The 20,026-nt window shown below is 42.3% G+C and overlaps 1 protein-coding gene across 5 annotated transcripts in view; it reads left to right on the top strand.

The window, feature by feature from the left end:
• Positions 1-20,026, top strand: part of GRIK1 (glutamate ionotropic receptor kainate type subunit 1) — a 353,375-nt gene that overhangs the window by 271,895 nt on the left and 61,454 nt on the right. For 4 of the 5 annotated variants that reach the window (XM_075197143.1, XM_075197141.1, XM_075197144.1 and 1 more), the window contains 4 exons: positions 696-809; positions 2,646-2,849; positions 5,672-5,895; positions 11,398-11,516. In XM_075197143.1, coding sequence (XP_075053244.1) covers positions 696-809; positions 2,646-2,849; positions 5,672-5,895; positions 11,398-11,516 — 661 coding nt within the window. Of the gene's footprint in view, positions 1-695; positions 810-2,645; positions 2,850-5,671; positions 5,896-7,421; positions 7,699-11,397; positions 11,517-20,026 lie in introns of those variants that run through there. The other variant, XM_075197145.1, reaches the window with a different exon arrangement.

The raw sequence follows: 20,026 nt of genomic DNA, 5'->3' as shown, positions 1-20,026 counted from the left end.
GGTAGGTTTCCTCCGGGTGCTCCGGTTTCCACCCACACTTCAAAAACATACTAGTAGGTTAATTGGCTGCTATTAAATTGATCTTAGTCTCCCTCAGTCTGTGTGTGTGTGTGTTAGGGAATTTAGATTGTAAGCTCCAATGGGGCAGGGACTGATGTGAGTGAGTTCTTTGTACAGCGCTGCGGAGTTAGTGGCGCTATATAAATAAATGGTGATGATGATGAGGATAATGATGCAAAGAGTAATGATGTGCTGTAAACAGTGGTAACCAGAAACAGTCCAGCATTCTGACTAATAAGAGTCGATATATGACTGGCTGGCCCCATTGTATCTGAATGGATGTAGCCTTTATATTTCCATATTAAACTGTGTTTTCTGTAAACCATATTACTGTGGCGTTCAATAATATATATATATATATATATATATATATTTACACACATATATGTCTATGTATACATGCATATATATATATATATATATATACACATATATATATATATATATATATACATATATATATATATATATGCGTGTGTGTGTGTCTGTGTATATATATGTATATATATATATACATATATATATATATATATGTATATATACATATAGATATATAGTATGTCATTCACACCCATTTGGCTTTCTACAAGACAAAGAAAGGTCATACAGTAACATCTGTATTTTGTATCCTTTAGGTTGGAGTTTGGAACTCAAACATCGGCCTTAATATGACAGACAACGCAAAAGACAAGTCCACAAACATAACAGACTCGCTGGCCAACCGGACACTTATAGTCACCACCATCTTGGTAAGTGGGAACAAACTGATGCCTTCAAATTATTTTTGGAACCGAATATCATGTATGGGTGAAGAAATGTTGCTTTTGTTTTGTAATGATTGTGGAAAGAAGGTACAAAATAAAAGTTCTATATAAATGTTCTACTTTACTTTCAAATGCAAGAATTATGTCTTGTTTTTCTCAGCAGTAACACTTTTTTTTTTCTTATTTTTCTGTTGTCACCCAAAAACACTGTGTTGTCAGTTACCATATTGTGGCAGAGTAACAGATTGAGCATATGTAATGGTGTATGAGATAGATTCAATTGTAAATAAAATTGCCTTGGAATACTGCGGCTAATTGAATCTGCTTCTATGAATGCTGGAGAATATGAGGCATAGCTTGAAATGACAGCCGGTTCCTGACTGGATGGCGGCAGCACTTTGTCCAATCAGGAGTCAGCTATCAGTTTAGCAGTGAATCGTATCCCTTCCTCCAGACGCTCATAAACAGTTGCAGAAACTGACCACTAGAGGTCCCCATTAATAATAGCTACAGGGACTGCATTGTGCACAGGTAGAGACCTCCCATGAAGGACCCTAACTAAGTACTAGTGTGAAGGATTGAAGAGTTGGGGGTGGGGTTCACGAGATACAAGGTGGAACGACCCATTAACACAAATCTGTATAAAACTTTCTGGCTCACTAAGCTGTATTGATATGTAATCTGTAGTTATAATGTTTTAATGCTTCTTTAGAAAATCACTGGAATACTATTTCTGAGATACAATGCTGAAGTGTACTTGGAGATGGCAGCTATATAACCATGTAATTAAAGAGAAGAAGAATCTAAGCAAGATGCTCCTCTCAATAAAATTGCTTGATTACTATTGTACTTCATATCTTTCCCTCCCAGGGGGGAACTAGGCTCTGGGTAAGCTTCTCTCCCATAAACTAATAAAGGGTTAATAGGCTCAACTCGACAGCAGCTTTGTATATTCTTGTAGATAGGAAAATCAAATTATAAGCTAATTGAACTGATTACTACGTTTATATTTTTGCAATGAGAATTATTGATTGGAAACAATACATTAAATTAATAAAAGAAAAACTGACAGTTCCCTGGAACCTGAGGAAAGGCACCAATCAGAGCGTGGCTAAAATACAGTCATTCCGCTGTGTGCCAGTAATGTGTAGTGTTCGTGCTGTTGGGATGTCTTGGGGGCGGGGACCAGGGAGTAGAGCTTACAGGTACAGTTATTTCAAGTTGGGCAGCATGGTGGCTCAGTGGTTAGCACTTCTGCCTTACAGCACTGGGGTCATGAGTTCAATTCCCGACCATGGCCTTATCTGTGTGGAGTTTGTATGTTCTCCCTGTGTTTGCTTGGGTTTCCTCCGGGTGCTCCGGTTTCCTCCCACACTTCAAAAACATACTGGTAGGTTAATTGGCTGCTAACAAAATGACCCTAGTCTGTGTGTCTGTCAGTCTCTGTCTTTGTGTTAGGGAATTTAGACTGTAAGCCCCAATGGGGCAGGGACTGATGTAAGTGAATTCTCTGTACAGCGCTGCGGAATTAGTGGCGCTATATAAATACATGGTAATAATAATAATAATGTTGGTCATGTTTAAAATATATTTTTATTGATTTCTCTCTTATAGTATTATAGTAATAGAAAGATGAATTAGAACAAATATTGAAGAGTTACAATATATTGATATATATATATATATATATATATATATATATATATATATGTAGTGGTTGAAGTGAAAATGTAGAAGTGGCAGTATGGAATGTGTAATGGTATATCTGACCATGCTTTGATTGAATACACGTATTCAGCATGATGTTTTTCTCCATTGCAGGAGGACCCCTATGTAATGTACAAGAAGTCTGACAAGCCCTTGTACGGGAATGACAGATTTGAGGGCTACTGCTTGGATTTACTGAAGGAACTCTCTAACATACTGGGATTTATATATGAAGTCAGGCTGGTAGCAGATGGCAAATACGGGGCACAGAACGACAAAGGAGAGTGGAACGGAATGGTCAGGGAGCTCATCGATCATGTAAGGAACATCAACACAAGCGACATACTTAAAATATAAAAATAAGTTACAGACGGAGCACGTTTCTCTGTGACATATGGTGTGATCGAGCCAATCACCAAGTGGCTGTACTAACCCCGTCCACTCCATTGTAATTGGTGCACTCCATAGCGCCACTTGTCTATAACTTTGCACCATCAGTATGGCTTAAATAAATAAAATCTTAGGACATCTAAGTATGGTCAATAATGCAACCAATAAGGAATGGTCAGGAACAGAGATTTTGTGGTAAATTATCTGCAAGAATGTTGTACATTTGAATATTGGTTCAACCCACAAAATGGCTGCAACCAATGTGTGTTTATGACAGGCAGATGCAGAGTGGCATTGCATTTTCCCAGAATCCCCTGCTCTAGACCAGACTTACTGATGGAAATATGAAGACAATGGTTGCAGTGTGCAATTTAAAGCACCATACAAGCACGTACAGGCCTTTATGTAGGTCAGTGTGATTTGTAGCACTTTCTCAGAGCAAGACATAACATGCACATATTGCCATTAAGTGAAACACAAAATCTGATACTTTACATAACTTAAGTAGTAGTTTCTGGTCTAATGCTGGTTTACACTGAACATATGTAAGTGACAAATAAGCAAGTTCAATCAATGGAGTGGAGCATAACAGAACTTGCCCCATGCAGCCATTTTTACTGGCCCTCCATGGATAGTGTCACCGCCCTGGCTGGTAACCGGGACTGTGTGGCATTGTGGAAGGGCGGTGAACAGACTGTCCAATGAGAAGCTGGAATCAAGTACATTGTGTCTTCTCATTGGTCCTCCCGCTCACACCCCTGTTCTCCAACCTTTTTAAAGTGGTGAACAAAAATATTCACCATTTTAGGTGATAATGCAGCTTTAAAAGGCAATATATTAGTAATTCAAATAGTGTACCCAGCAGGCTAGAAGGCATGTTAAAGCCATCCACTGTGAATAATAATGGCACCCCTTAGATCAGGCCTGTCCAACCTGCGGCCCTCCAGGTGTTGTGAAACTACAAACCCCAGCATGCTTTGCCAGTAGACAACCTGTTGATAGCTGGAAGGGCATGCTGGGACTTGTAGTTTCACAACATCTGGAGGGCCACAGGTTGAACAGGCCTGCCTTAGATCATCTCATTAGAAAACCCAAGTGGTGCTCAATTCAATATCTGCAAGCCCTACACTACAGAAGTCATCAGTCCATATCTTAAGCTGGGAACACACCTATGCAATCATACTTCAGATGCAGTGTCTGTAATGATTTCACCAGCTACTAAAAGGCCCGATGAGCATGCCATTTCACAGTTTACATTCAGATCTGTGATCTTCATCTATCATAACCATCTGCTGAAAAGATTGTGACTACACACTCTACAGATATCTGCCTACACTGCTGCTGCACTTTGTAAACATGATGTTGGAGGAACTATCGGCGGAAGTGTTGGGCTGACGTTCGTGAGTGCGTACACACTTCCAGGTTGGCCCAACATTGTTCCATCTTTGATCGTGATTTTCAATAAGTTTAGAAAACTAAATCAACAGATGCGATGTGTACTGGTACGATAAAACCTTATTGTGCACACTTTTGCTATATTTGACCAAACGGTTGTGAATCATGTGATCTACAAGATATTTGCATAGGTGTGTACCCAGCTTTACACTAATGAGATCTAACCAGACTGAAACAGTTGGGTATCTGTTATGTTTCTACATCTCCAGCTGTATCCATGTTGGTAAACCAGTAGATTCTGTATTGCATTGCTACCCATTAGGGACAAGTAAGGAGAAAATTGCTTTTTTCTCTCCCCCAGTTGCTAGGGTGGTATTTTAACATCTATTCTTTGGTCTTGCATGATAATTGTGTTATAAATTATCTGTACTGTTACAAGCCCCTGACTTAGATCTGCAGAACACATACTATAGTTCTCACAACAATAGAGAGATACTTCAGTGGAAGTAATTATCATACACATTGTTACAATGTTTACGCTACTGTCTAAATTACTTGAAATTAACTGTAGAAATAAAATAAATTAATAATACTACATCTTTTATTTATCCTTGTTGAAAGTTTGTTTTTCCTATCTATGGGGATAGATTTAAAACAACTTCTAAAAAGGAAGAGTGGAGGTGTTGCCCGTAGCAACCAATCAGATTCTATCTAGTAATTACTAGAATGTACTAGATCAATAATAGCTAGAATCTGGTAGCTATGGGCAACACATCTACTTTTCCTTTTTAGAAGTCTTAGTAATTCTGCTCCATGGTCAAATTGCTTCCTTTAGACATATCAGTATACATAGAATACCGCAAATAAATGGATATAAGAGTTTGCTGGTCAAAACGACAAAAAGCAATGATACTGAGACTCACTGCTGTAATGCTGACCACACACACACACTGCTATGTTACCAGTGATATTGGCAAATCTACCTGAAATTGGTGCATGATTAGCCACACAACAAGCGCATTACTCAAGAGCAATGCTTCAAAACCTTTCATCATTTTCGGACCTGTCCATACATTTAATCAGCGTTTGGCCTCTATATATTTGTGTGTTTGGGAATCTACTGATCCGGTCACCTGAGTGCCAGATCTATTGAGTTTGGTCACTCATGGATTTGGCCAAATTGCAACCAGAAGCTGACTCTTACCACTCAGGCCGGGTGACCGAAGCTCCGGCGCGTCCAGCTTAAGTTCAACTGTTCCTTGGACCAGCTACTGTCTCCGTACTAAAAATTAAACTCTAACAGGCAAACTTGATTTTGCAATGATAACAAATCTAACTGAGATTTCTGTTGACAGAAAGCGGATCTGGCGGTTGCTCCGCTCACTATCACCTACGTCAGGGAGAAAGTCATAGATTTCTCTAAGCCATTCATGACACTGGGAATCAGCATCTTATACCGAAAACCCAATGGTACAAATCCTGGAGTGTTCTCCTTCCTCAATCCCCTCTCCCCCGACATCTGGATGTACGTCCTACTGGCCTGTCTGGGAGTCAGTTGTGTATTGTTTGTCATTGCCAGGTAATTCACCATCCTTCTGTAATTCTTTATAAATTGTTCTCTTGTCTTCCTCTCTCTGTCAGTACAGATATTTGCATATTTTAATTTTTTCAGCATTTTTTTTTTTAAATGCTTGTCGTGCTTTGTTTTTCGCTGTTGCTTATTATTCTTTGTATAATCTATTTGTATCAATAATTAAGGGATTAGCATGCTTCCCATCTCCTCCAGATGATTGTGTTATATAAGTGGAGATATAAAGCGGGCAATGATTCAAGCATGTCTCCATGTCAGGACAGCTGGCTCATTCAAAATAAATCAATTGCTGAGTAGTTTGCAGGTAAGACTATGTGACTCCAGCTGGACAGCATGGTAAATAACAAAAGTGTTAAAGAAAGTAAAATAGACCCAAGTGCTTTAAAAATAAAACAATGTATAAATAAATAAATAAATAAATTAAAATGGTAAAGGGCCTACCCCCTCCAAAATCTAGAACCAGCCTGAACTGGTAAAATTAGGGAAGCAAAGGGTGTGGGGTCCACTATGATAGCAAAAAAAAGGATCTCCCAGGCTTGCCAATGCAAGGCTGATGGCTCTATATCAAGGAGAGAGGTACTGCGGGCCTCACATCTTAACGCTCTAGGATCTTTCACACCCCCCTGGGTGATGGGGTCCCTGATAATGAGAAAGTGAGAGCCTAGGAGAGTGAACTCTACCACTTCCAAAGATTCTACTCCTGGGGACCTACTCTCTCATTACCTGCCACCCTATGTAATAGAACTCTAGCCCAGCGCTGACAAGCCTAGAAGCTGGCATTGACTATAATACCCCATTCATACTGCACCAAAATCCCGGGTTTTTCCTGGATCGAGCTCAAACAACCCGGGTGTTGGTGCAGTATGAATGGTTGAAAAATCCTGGGTCTAAAAACCCGGGGGGGGGGGGGGGGGGGGAGAGAGAGAGAGATTTTTTTTTTTTCATATTCCAGCTTTCAGCCAATGAAAAGTGCTCTGGTGATGACTCCCACAAATTGCCAGGGCACAGACTTGTGCAGTATGAATGGGGTCAACCCGGGAAATTCCCGGGTCCAAGGTGCAGTATGAATGGTGTTTCTGAGCTGGGACGCTCCGGGCCCCTGCAAAAAAATAGTTTTAACTGTGTTGGTCTTAGCCAGGTTTGGAGTTGGGGCCATTGGCCCACAGCCCACATGCATAAGTGCTACTCAACGGTAATACTTTAATTCTGTAATTTGCCAAGAGCTGGCTTTGTTAATGATGTGCGACCAGCTCAGGTATTTTGAAATGAGACTCGCCATAAAAATGTGCAGGGTACAGAGACAGTCTGACCATCGTTTTTAAAATGATTCTCTGCCTATTTCTCCCATTGAAAAAACATAAAAGCAGTATAATGATATGTTAGTTTGCTGGGCCGGGTACACGTCTCATAAAACAGAAGGGTTGAAGTTGATAGTGCTCCTGTGGCAATATTATTATAAGCTGGTATCCGTGTGCCCACTTATAGATTGTTTGATTAGAACATTAAAATTCCAGGTCAGGCTGCCTGGATCATTTAGTAGTCACTGAGTGCAGCCCACAGAGATGAAGAGAAGAGAAGTAATTATCAACATTGGTCATGTGATGGACACCAGCCAATAGTGAGCCACTTGTGATGTCACCCAGCAAAACTCAGCGCTGTTTAGTAAAATGACTATTTCTGTCTGCAGAGAATTTAAGACCATTTGGCCTGAAGCTTACAAATACATTATATAAAGGCAGCTTGTAGATTTATGTTGTAATGCAATATATATAAATGCTTCTTTAAAATAAAAATCAGCCTTTTCCTTAATTAAAATGGTTTAGTCATTTTCTTTTAGTATTTAATCCAGGAAATAAAGTAAACAGATTTTTTTATGCTTTAGTTGTAAATAATGAGACCGTTATAATGTAAAATAACGTATATTAATCGCAGGTGTTCCATGTATCTAATTATTTTATTAGCATGATGTCTGAGATGCACAAAAGTTCTTTAAAATACTCAAATGATCTCTCTGCATTCTCTCCATTGTCTTCTGAGTAGGGTTGACATGATCATAATTGTAATATTGTTTAATTTAATGTAGAGGACATAAATTGACTTGCAACATGTACTGGTTTATATGGCAAAGAATTGTCTTGGTAAATTTAGTGCTTCTTATTTCTTTTATTCTCTGAGTTCTGACAATAAAGGTAACCAAACAAGTCGAATGTAGGAACTTTGTTTCATATCGTGGTGCGGCAATCCTCTCACGTCAGTTTGACAGAATCCACGCGACACCTCTCTGTGCTTTTGGAGGCCCCTGCTCCTTCTACTATGTGACTCTCAGTCTGTGGCTTCCAGCTTGCCTCCATCCATCTCACATCATGACAATGCAGCCGTCCTCACATGCTATACTATACTATACGTGCTATACTTCTTGCAAACCTTAAACATGTTAGAAATCCAATCTTGATATAAGTCCTTTTCTACTATGAACTCGAAGGGTGATGCTTACTAAACTGTGGGTTTGAAAAAGTGTAGATGTTGCCTAGCAGCCAATCAGATTCTAGCTGTCATTTTGTAAAATGTACTAAATAAATGATAGCTAGAATCTGATTGGTTGCTATAGACAACATCTCCATTTTTTCAAACCCACAGTTTAGTAAATATACTCCTTGAAAACTGTTTCATTGTTACCATTCACAAAGATAAGACCAGTTTAACTTGAAGAGCTATTTTTTCGGAGAAAGCACTTCATCTCATTTAGTTTCATACTTGTTTGACTTTTTTTTTAATTATTACCACAAATACACATTTCTTGGCAAACACTTTGATAAATAGCCCTATAAGTACTAATTTGATATGCAGTTGGGACCTGCTTGAAGAACAAAACTGATGTATTCTTTTGTATTTAAAAATGCTAAAATCTGCTTCTATTTGGCTAAGTATGCTCAAAGTCATCTTTGAATGTTTACCTGTTAATTAGTGGGGTTTATTGCAATCTGGTTTCATTACTGCAGCTAAACTAAGCCCCCTGAGTTATAAGAGTTAATAATTTTGCAAATTAATCATAGTGTTCAAACAGTAATTAAAATGTATTTGGTATGACATTGGCAATTAAAAGAGTTTTGCAATTATAAATGCAATAGGCAGGCTCTGATAGTACTGTGGGGAGGAATGGGGAGTCCTGGCTGGCTCGCCAGTTATTTCCTAGACTCCCGTGGATTCATTTTTAGCAGTTTGTGCAGGGATTTTTTTTTTATTATTTGTAATTGATTGCGTTAATGAATGAATATGTTACCTTAGAATTATCCTTTGACAACCCCTTTAAGTACAGCTGGAAGGCAGGTTATCAAATTCCCTAGGGAAGGTTTGTAATTTAACACGAAAGTATTCAACATCACATACAATACTACTAGGTAAGAAGTCTTCCTGTCTCTTAGTTGCTGCTTACAGCTGCTCCTCACAAAAATCTGTTAATTATAGTAATAAGTAGTGGTCCATGGGTAGTGTTAGCTATTCATTACCATCCAAATCGTTATGGCAAAATCCCACTGCAATTTCCCTTTTTTTTTTAATGATTTTTATTGCATTTTTTTACATTTTAACAGGATGCATTTGAGGCTAACAATTACTATAACGCACAAGAGCCTGATTATGCATTTAAAAAAAACGATGGCCCTATACATGTTTTAATGTAAACCATTGGTAATATCACCTTGCACCTTTAGACCTACAGGAGAAAAGAAACAACACTATTTTAGACAGTTTTGTGCTAAGATTATGTAGATTGCTTGTGATGTTATAGCGTAAAGGTTCTAAATTTAACACAGTAGCTCTAATGATCTACAATACAGAGCTGCAACATTTTCTACATTCATAATTGTGGTTCCACATAGGCACTTTTGTCTTAGAAATTGCTTGTTTTTTTTCCTGCTATGTTTATATTTTTTTTAGACACTTTGAAATTACCTGCATTTTCCAAGTGCATATTAGACTACTTCAACATAGCTGTTCCAATTCAATAATACATGTGGAAGGTAATCTTGAAGCCATTGCCTCTTCTGGAAGCAGATACAAGAACCTGATTACCTCTTAAGTAGTTTTAGCATCCAGCCTGCATCCTCGGTAAGCAGTGACTTCCGAATGAGTAAAGGATTTTAAGTCATTATCGGACTGCGGGATTTGATTATGCAGGATTCTTAGAGGCGTCCTGGAAAACCTTTCAGCATTCAGAAAATTGTTAGTCCCAGATGAAAGGTAGTTGCAGGCCTCCTTCAGACAAGAATACATTCGTGCTTTGATATATCTCACAGTGTAACGCTGTAGATCACTTTCTAGTGAAAATGAGAATATATAGAGCAACCTTTTGTGGCACTACACGTGCCAGCATGCACCCACAGACCCTGGGGTATATTTACTAAACTGTGGATTTGAAAAAGTGGAGATGTTGCCTATAGCAACTAGAGATGCTCAGGCTCAGTTCCTCGAGAACCGAACACACCCGAACTTAGGGGATCCGAGTACCAAGCCGAGCGGCTCGGTACTGTGGCGCACCCTCGGAAATGAAAACGAGGCAAAACATCATTGTGATGTCGTCAGATCCCGAATCTCGCGCGTTTGGAATTCCTTTTTAAGATCCAACATAGCGAGCGGTGGGAGGGAGGGTGGACCCCCATTTTTCTTTTCTGCTGTGTGTCCTATGTATCCTAGATGTGCTAGGAACTGCCGTGTGTTTGTGTCATTGCTCTGTCGCTTACCATCCAGCCAGGTCGCTGCAGTAGTTGTCCGAAAGTGTATGAAAATAATATTGTGACCTGTGAGGTGGTCAAAATTGACTGCAAATGACTTGAAATTAGTGTTATTGAGGTTAATAATAATGTTGGAACAACAAAAAGAGCAAAATGATGTGATTTTAGCATGTTTTAGGATTTTATCTAAAAAAATCCTTAACCAAGACCAAAATACACAGAGGGTGGTTTTGCCAAAACCAAAGCCAAAACCAAAACACAACGCTAATCCAGACCCAAAACCAAAACCAAAACCAGTTCACGGGGGTCAGTGAGCATCTCTAATAGCAACCAATCAGATTCTAGCTGTCATTTTGTAGAATGCAAGTAAATTATAACTGGAATCTGATTGGTTGCTTTAGGCAACATCTCCACTTGTTCAAACCCGCAGTTTAGTAAATATGTGTTCTTGCATGCTAGAGCTTGTAGAACTACAAGCACCAGCATGCACATGGTGAATAACAGCACTGGTATTGTCACAAGTGTGTACTGAAGTTTTCTAAAATATTACACTATTATTTACCAAGACAAACTTTCACATATACTGATAAATACATTGTTTCTTCTTTGTGTTGAAATAGTGACCAAATCTTTTGTCAAATATATTTGCTTGTCTTCTAAAACTGACGCCACTCTCTTCTCTCCATATTGTTTAAGCAGGTTTGCCGATGCTCTGTGTGTTTATCTGACGTTTACAGGTTGTCTCTGTTGAAAACCGCAGGTTCACCCCTTACGAGTGGTATAACCCACACCCGTGCAACCCTGACTCTGATGTCGTGGAAAACAATTTTACTTTGCTAAATAGTTTCTGGTTTGGCGTTGGAGCGCTCATGCAACAAGGTACTAAGGTCACAACTTTATTGTCAGACACATCCCACAGTCTGCTTGGGGTCTTCTCTGCTGGTAAACTCCGCCATCACACCTCCATCATAAACTGTAAACCCTTATGTTAGCTTGCTGAAAGATCACGTGTTACAAATAATGAGGAACCAATGTGAATGCACTTTCTGTTAAACAATGATATTGCAACAATCTTGAAAAACAACTTATTTTGTCAGACATTCCAAACTGTAACTAGTTTATCTATAGTAGGGACGAAAAATATAGAATTCTGGAATAAGTAAAATCTAAGAGACAGCAGAATCCATGGAAGGTATATCTCCATTGACCTCAATATAAAAGACTTCTAAAAGATAGGTGCAGTATAACTTTTTAGGTACATTGTTTACCTTACTCTTGGGAATTGTCCAACACTACGTTACAGCAATGATCAGACATCCTGGAAAATCAAGAATTGATTAGTTGGTTGGTGATGTGAGAGAGTTAGCGCAGTGCAGTCACATAGTCTGTGTATGAGGTCTGTCCGTGATTGGTTGGTGATGTCAGTGAGTTAGCGCAGTGCAGTCACATAGTCTGTGTATAAGGTCTGTCCGTGATTGGTTGGTGATGTCAGTGAGTTAGCGCAGTGCAGTCACATAGTCTGTGTATGAGGTCTGTCCGTGATTGGTTGGTGATGTCAGTGAGTTAGCGCAGTGCAGTCACATAGTCTGTGTATGAGGTCTGTCCGTGATTGGTTTGGTGATGTCAGAGTTAGGGCAGTGCAGTCACACAGTCTGTGTATGAGGTCTGTCCGTGATTGGTTGGTGATGTCAGAGAGTTAGCGCAGTGCAGTCACACAGTCTGTGTATGAGGTCTGTCCGTGATTGGTTGGTGATGTCAGAGAGTTAGCGCAGTACAGTTACACAGTCTGTGTATGAGGTCTGTCCGTGATTGGCTGGTGATGTCAGTGAGTTAGCGCAGTGCAGTCACATAGTCTGTGTATGAGGTCTGTCCGTGATTGGTTGGTGATGTCAGAGAGTTAGCGCAGTGCATTCACACAGTCTGTGTATGAGGTCTGTCCGTGATTGGTTGGTGATGTCAGTGAGTTAGCGCAGTGCAGTCACATAGTCTGTGTATGAGGTCTGTCCGTGATTGGTTGGTGATGTCAGAGACTTACTGCAGTGCAGTCACATAGTCTGTGTATGAGGTCTGTCCGTGATTGGTTGGTGATGTCAGAGAATAAGCGCAGTGCAGTCACATAGTCTGTGTATGAGGTCTGTCCGTGATTGGTTGGTGATGTCAGTGAGTTAGCGCAGTGCAGTCACATAGTCTGTGTATGAGGTCTGTCCGTGATTGGTTGGTGATGTCAGAGACTTACTGCAGTGCAGTCACACAGTCTGTGTATGAAGTCAGTTAATGATTGGTTGGTGATGTCAGTGATGTCAGAGTTAGGGCAGTGCAGTCACACAGTCTGTGTATGAGGTCTGTCCATAATTGGTTGGTGATGTCAGTGAGTTAGCTCAGTGCAGTCACACAGTCTGTGTATGAGGTCTGTCCGTGATTGGTTGGTGATGTCAGTGAGTTAGCTCAGTGCATTCACACAGTCTGTGTATGAGGTCTGTCCGTGATTGGTTGGTGATGTCAGTGAGTTAGCTCAGTGCATTCACACAGTCTGTGTATGAGGTCAGTTAATGATTGGTTGGTGATGTCAGTGATGTCAGAGTTAGGGCAGTGCAGTCACACAGTCTGTGTATAAGGTCTGTCCGTGATTGGTTGGTGATGTCAGAGAGTTAGCGCAGTGCAGTTACACAGTCTGTGTATGAGGTCAGTCCATGATTGGTTGGTGATGTCAGAGAGTTAGCACAGTGCAGTCACACAGTCTGTGTATGAGGTCTGTCTGTGATTGGTTGGTGTCACGGGCACTAGGAGTCTTTACCCAGGGATCACCAGATGGTAGGCTTACCAGAGCAATGTAGATGGTAATAGGGTACTCTGGTAGCTGGGTGATCACGGAACATGAAATGATGGCCGATGAGATGCTCAGGAAAGTCTATGACTAGCAACACTGGTAATAATGAGATAATAATACACAAGGAACTGTATGGACAAGAACACGTGAATATAGTCAGTGGTCTGCGATAGCAAGTTGTACCACTGCTATAGTGAGGAGGAATGTCCAACAGAAACAAGGAGGTGGTGAGAGTCAGCGGTCTGCGGGTAGCAAGTTGTACCGCTGTCTGAGTGAAGGAATGGAATCCAAGTGGAGGTATCCAGGTAGTCAGTGGTCTGCGGTAGCAAGTTGTACCACTGCTATGTGAGAGAATGATGGAACAGGTGATACCGGAACAGGGATCAGTGGTCTGACATCAGCAAGTTGTACCACTGAATATATATGTGAGGAGGTGCACAGGGGAAGACTGCAACACAGGATATACACAGGCACCTTATACACGATCCACAGTAATATGCACAATATAGATATATATATGGATATAAATGACTGAGCAGGTCTGCAATCTAGAAAGTCTCTTGAAGTAGTCCAGCACAATGATAACACAGTCAATGATGGCAATAGACTCAGCGGATAGCAGACTCCAGAGAGAACCAAACACAGTCCAGCAAGATATGCAATACACAGCACAGTCAATGAGAAGTATGCATACCGTGGTTCAGCAGTAGCAGTCAGATGGGATTGCAGCGGTACCTGAGCGGCTGGAGACCGACTGGATAGGAAGTCCCTGGATAGGTGAGGCAGCGGTCTAGCAGGTGCAGCGCACAGGTGAGTAGACCGACAGGGACACGAATCCACAGGAGTCAGCAACACGTGGAACTGGACTCATAGGGAACCCAGGAGAATGGAGATGATCCAGCAGAGGGTAGTAGATGAGATACAAATCCAATGCTGACAGGAGGGCAGAGACCAGTGGAACACGTGAAGGCGTGGAGAGTGGATCAGCAGGAGATGGACGATAGCGCTGACCACAGCGGCAGGACTCAGCGGCACACGGAGGTAACCAGTAGCAACCACAGGAACCAACAGCGATGGGAAACAGGAGTGCAGCGCAGGGCAGGAGCTGTAGATCACGAAGTGTAGCAGATGGTAATGAAGCGGCAGTCTCGAGGAAGTCACAGCAAAGATGAGATGAGACTGTAGTGCACGGAGGCAGCGGATAGTAATCAGCTGGCAGTCACGATGTTGAACACAGGCGAGTTGCAAGCAGGAGCCTGTAGTGCACGGAGGCAGCGGATAGTAGCCAGCTGGCAGTCACGATGATGAACACAGGCGAGTTGCAAGCAGGAGACTGTAGTGCACAGAGGCAGCGGATAGGAATCAGCAAACAGACTTGATGAGAAGCAGGTGAGTGAAGTAAAAGCTGGAGTGCACGGAGGCAGCGGATAGCAATGAGCAAACAGTCACATAGATATAAAATAACGTTGAAGTGGTTTAGAAGACTGTAGTGCACGGAGGCAGCGGATAGGAATCAGCAAACAGTCCTGATGATACAGTTGATGGTAGAAGTGGTTTAGAAGACTGTAGTGCACGGAGGCAGCGGATAGGAATCAGCAAACAGTCCTGATGATACAGTTGATGGTAGAAGTGGTATGGAAACCACAGGAATAGAAGTGGTTTGGAAACCACAGGAATCAGCAGCGCTGAATACACGAGGAATACAGGAACACCTTCAGAGACTCATGAGGAATGAGACTCCAAGATCAGGCAACGTGGTGTTGACCACAGGTGCTTAATATAGGGAGGTTGCCTGATCTGCCAATTGAGTTAAAGGGGTATACACTGAAGTATAGAAAAGGGCTGCGCATGCGCAGACCCTCAGGATGGTGGACGACCACGGTTCCTAAATGTCCGGGAAGAGGCACTCACGGTCCGGTGAGTGACAGTACCCCCCCTTTTAAAGGTGGGCACAGAACGCCTGGAACCGGGCTTGTCCGGATTTTTGGAGTAAAACTTCTTCAAAAGGGCAGGAGCATTAAGATCTTCAGCTTTGATCCAAGAGCGCTCCTCAGGACCAAAGCCCTTCCAATGAACGAGGAAGTGGAGGGCTCCTCGCGAAATTTTTGCGTCTAGTACCTCAGTAATTTCGAAATCCTCCTCCTGATGAACTTGAACTGGCTGCGGAGCTGAGGGAGGAGTTGAAAAACGGTTGATAATAAGAGGTTTGAGCAAAGATACATGGAAGGCATTAGAAATCCGAAGACTCTTAGGAAGAAGGAGTTTCACACATACTGGATTGATAACTTGAATGATCCTATATGGACCAATAAAACGAGGGGCGAATTTCATAGATGGAACCTTCAAACGAATATTTTTTGTGGATAACCAGACACGATCTCCAATTTTTAGTGGTGGAATAGCCCGCCTCTTCTTATCAGCGAAAGATTTATATTTGACAGATGTCTTCTTTAAACAGGTTCTGACCTGAGACCAGATATTTTTAAAGGTCTGACAAACAGTTTCCACCGCAGGAACTTGGGTGGGCGGGAGGGCAGGAAATTCCGGAAAAGACGGATGGTGACCGTAGACCACAAAAAATGGAGTTTTGGATGATGACTCATGGTACATGTTGTTATGGGCGAACTCAGCCCAAGGGAGTAACTCTACCCAGTTGTCTTGATTGGCTGATGAAAATATCCTTATAAAAGTCTCAAGATCTTGATTGACACGTTCGGTTTGTCCATTGGATTGTGGATGGTAAGAAGATGAGAGTGCTAATCGTATGCCCAAGGTTTTACAAAGGGCTCGCCAGAATCTGGACACGAATTGTACTCCTCTATCAGACACAATCTCAGATGGACATCCATGGATACGGAAGATCTCTTTAATGAAATGTTCAGCCAGGATAGACGAGGAAGGCAAACCAGACAGAGGGATGAAATGAGCCATCTTCGAAAATCTGTCCACTACCACCCAAATAGTGTTATGGTTCTTACTAGGTGGTAAGTCAGTAACGAAATCCATACTAATATGGGTCCATGGTTTGGACGGAATGGGTAGTGGTCGCAGCAACCCTGCTGGGGTTCTGCGGGAGGATTTGAATTGCGAACATAATTCACAGGAAGCAATGAACTCTTTGACGTCTCTCCTCATTGAAGGCCACCAGTAACTTCGAGAGAGGATCTCAAAAGTCTTGTGTTCACCGGCGTGTCCAGAAAAACGAGAGGCATGGAACCACGAAAGGATTTTCCTCCTTAGAGTAGGAGGCACGAGGGTCTTCCCAAATGGTAGCGTTTTGGTGGATGAAGCAGCCAGTGAGATACATTTGGGGTCTAGAATGGTATGGTTGGAAACCTCTTCTATATCAGAGGACGTAACAAAGGCTCTAGATAAGGCATCAGCTTTTTTGTTCTTGGCAGCTGGTTTGAAGGTAATTATTAATTCAAAACGGGAAAAGAAAAGAGACCATCTTGCTTGACGAGGGTTCAAGCATTGGGCAGACTGGAGATATGACAAGTTCTTATGATCCGTGAAGATCGTCACCGGATGGCGAGCTCCCTCCAACAAGTATCTCCATTCCTCTAATGCGGCTTTGATAGCCAGTAATTCCTTGTCTCCGATGGTATAATTCTTCTCTGCGGGTAAGAGACCCCGAGAATAGAAGGCACAAGGGTGGAATTTTTGCTGTTCCGAGCGTTGGGAGAGAATCGCTCCTAAGCCCACATTAGAGGCATCTACTTCTAGGAAGAAGGGGAGTGTCACATCAGGCTGACGAAGGATTGGAGCCGAAGAGAAGGACTCTTTTAATGTTTGAAAGGCTTGAATAGCCTCAGTTGACCATTGCTTAGGATTAGCCCCTTTTCGAGTCAGGGCCACAATAGGAGATGCAATGGAAGAAAAGTCTTGAATGAAGCGTCTATAGTAATTGGCAAAACCTAAAAAACGCTGGATCGCACGAAGAGTAGTTGGCTGGGGCCAATGTAGTACAGCATTTACTTTGTCAGGATCCATCTTCAGACCAACTCCGGAAACAATATACCCCAAGAATGGAATCTGGGGTAATTCGAATGAACATTTTTCTAATTTACAGAACAATGAATTTTTCCGTAGCCTGGAGAGGACTTCTGCCACATGTTGGTGGTGAGAAGGCAGGTCCTGTGAAAAAATCAATATGTCGTCCAGGTAGACGACGACACATACATATAATAAGTCCCGAAAAATCTCATTGATGAAGCCCTGAAAAACAGCGGGGGCATTACATAGCCCGGAAGGCATTACCAGATATTCGTAATGCCCGTCTCTGGTGTTAAACGCTGTCTTCCATTCGTCACCGGAACGGATTCTGATTAAATTGTAGGCACCACGAAGATCCAACTTAGTAAAAATACGGGCTCCCTTGATGCGGTCAAATAGCTCAGTGATCAACGGAATGGGATACCGATTCTTGATAGTAATGGCATTGAGTCCACGAAAATCTATACAAGGGCGTAATGATCCATCCTTCTTTTTGACAAAGAAGAACCCAGCTCCAGCGGGCGAGGTGGAAGGTCGAATGAACCCACGCTGGAGGTTCTCCCGTATATATTCAGATGTAGCTTGAGTTTCAGGTAACGAAAGTGGATAGACCCGGCCCCTGGGAGGAGTCTTGCCAGGAAGAAGATCAATCGGACAATCCCAAGAACGATGAGGAGGAAGACGTTCAGACTGAGCTTTATCAAAAACATCGGTAAATGAAGCATATTGAGGAGGGAGTCCCGGTGAAATAGCTGAGATGGAAGCTTGCTGTACCTTGAGAGGAATGACTTGGGAAAGGCAATGATGGTGACATTCAGACCCCCAAGACGTGACTTGAGGGGTGCGCCAGTCAATCTGGGGAGAGTGACACTGAAGCCATGGAAGGCCTAGGACAATCGGACTTGTCGTCACAGGAAGAATTAAAAACGATATCTCTTCATGATGCAGAGCACCAATCTGAAGGGTTACTGGAGACGTACTCTGGGTGATGAGACCGTTGATGAGACGTGATCCATCGATAGCCGTCACAGTAATGGGAGTTTTTAAGGTAATCACTGGTAGAGACCATTGATTTACTAACGATTTGGAAATAAAATTTCCTGCTGCTCCGGAATCAATCAATGCCTGTGACTCAAAGGTTTTGGAAGCAAAGGAAATAGTCACATCAAAAGCGCAGACTTTAGATTTCATAGACGATGGAGAGGACTCCAGGGACCCTAACTTCACCTCTCCAGAACTAGTTAGGGCCTGGCATTTCCCGATCTCTTAGGGCAGGAGCTGAGGACATGAGTGGAATCAGCACAATAGATACAGAGTCTATTCTTGACTCTTCGTCTCCTCTCCTCAGAAGATAACTTGGAACGTCCTATCTCCATGGGAATCACAGCAGGTGACACTGGACGAAATTGAGGGTTAGAGCGAAGAGGTGCTTTAGCAGAAGTCGTTCTCTCAGCCTCTCTTTCACGAAATCTCATATCAACACGATGGCATAGAGAGATCAAATCTTCAAGTGACGAAGGAAGCTCTTGAGTAGTCAGTGCATCTTTAATTTTATCGGAAAGCCCCTGCCAGAAGGCGGCAACTAGGGCTTCAGTGTTCCACTGAAGTTCAGAGGCTAAGATCCTAAATTGAATGACGTACTGGCCTACAGTATGAGATCCTTGTCGCAGACGGAGGATGCTGGAAGCAGCGGAGGTCACACGACCTGGTTCATCGAACACACTTCGAAATGTAGAAATGAATTTGGCACTATCTTGTAATATTGGATCGTTCCTCTCCCACAGAGGGGAGGCCCAAGCCAGGGCTTGTCCTGAAAACAAAGAGATAAGATAGGCCACTCTGGAACGATGGGTAGAAAAATTTTGAGGTTGGAGCTCAAAATGGACTGAACATTGGTTAAGGAAACCCCTACAAGTTTTGGGGTCTCCATCATACTTTGACGGAGTAGGCAGGTGAAGCGTGGAAGCTGTAGACACCTGGGATGGCAATGGGGAAACGGAGGAAAGCACAGGAGCTTCAGTAGTAGCTGTCACAGTCTGTCCAGATGTTCCTTGGGAGGTTAATGACTGATAACACTGAAGTAACAGCTGTTGGCGGGCATCCTGTTGTTCCACACGGCTAACCAGATGTTGCAGCATCTCTTTGGCGGTAGGTTCCGCATCTGGGTCTGTCATGGCCTGATCTTACTGTCACGGGCACTAGGAGTCTTTACCCAGGGATCACCAGATGGTAGGCTTACCAGAGCAATGTAGATGGTAATAGGGTACTCTGGTAGCTGGGTGATCACGGAACATGAAATGATGGCCGATGAGATGCTCAGGAAAGTCTATGACTAGCAACACTGGTAATAATGAGATAATAATACACAAGGAACTGTATGGACAAGAACACGTGAATATAGTCAGTGGTCTGCGATAGCAAGTTGTACCACTGCTATAGTGAGGAGGAATGTCCAACAGAAACAAGGAGGTGGTGAGAGTCAGCGGTCTGCGGGTAGCAAGTTGTACCGCTGTCTGAGTGAAGGAATGGAATCCAAGTGGAGGTATCCAGGTAGTCAGTGGTCTGC

This window comes from Mixophyes fleayi, chromosome 2, assembly GCF_038048845.1.
Source record: "Mixophyes fleayi isolate aMixFle1 chromosome 2, aMixFle1.hap1, whole genome shotgun sequence".
In the NCBI taxonomy this organism is placed as follows: domain Eukaryota; kingdom Metazoa; phylum Chordata; class Amphibia; order Anura; family Limnodynastidae; genus Mixophyes; species Mixophyes fleayi.
The sequence above is the reverse complement of the archived record's forward strand: the minus strand, read 5'-3'. Positions and strand labels throughout refer to the sequence as shown.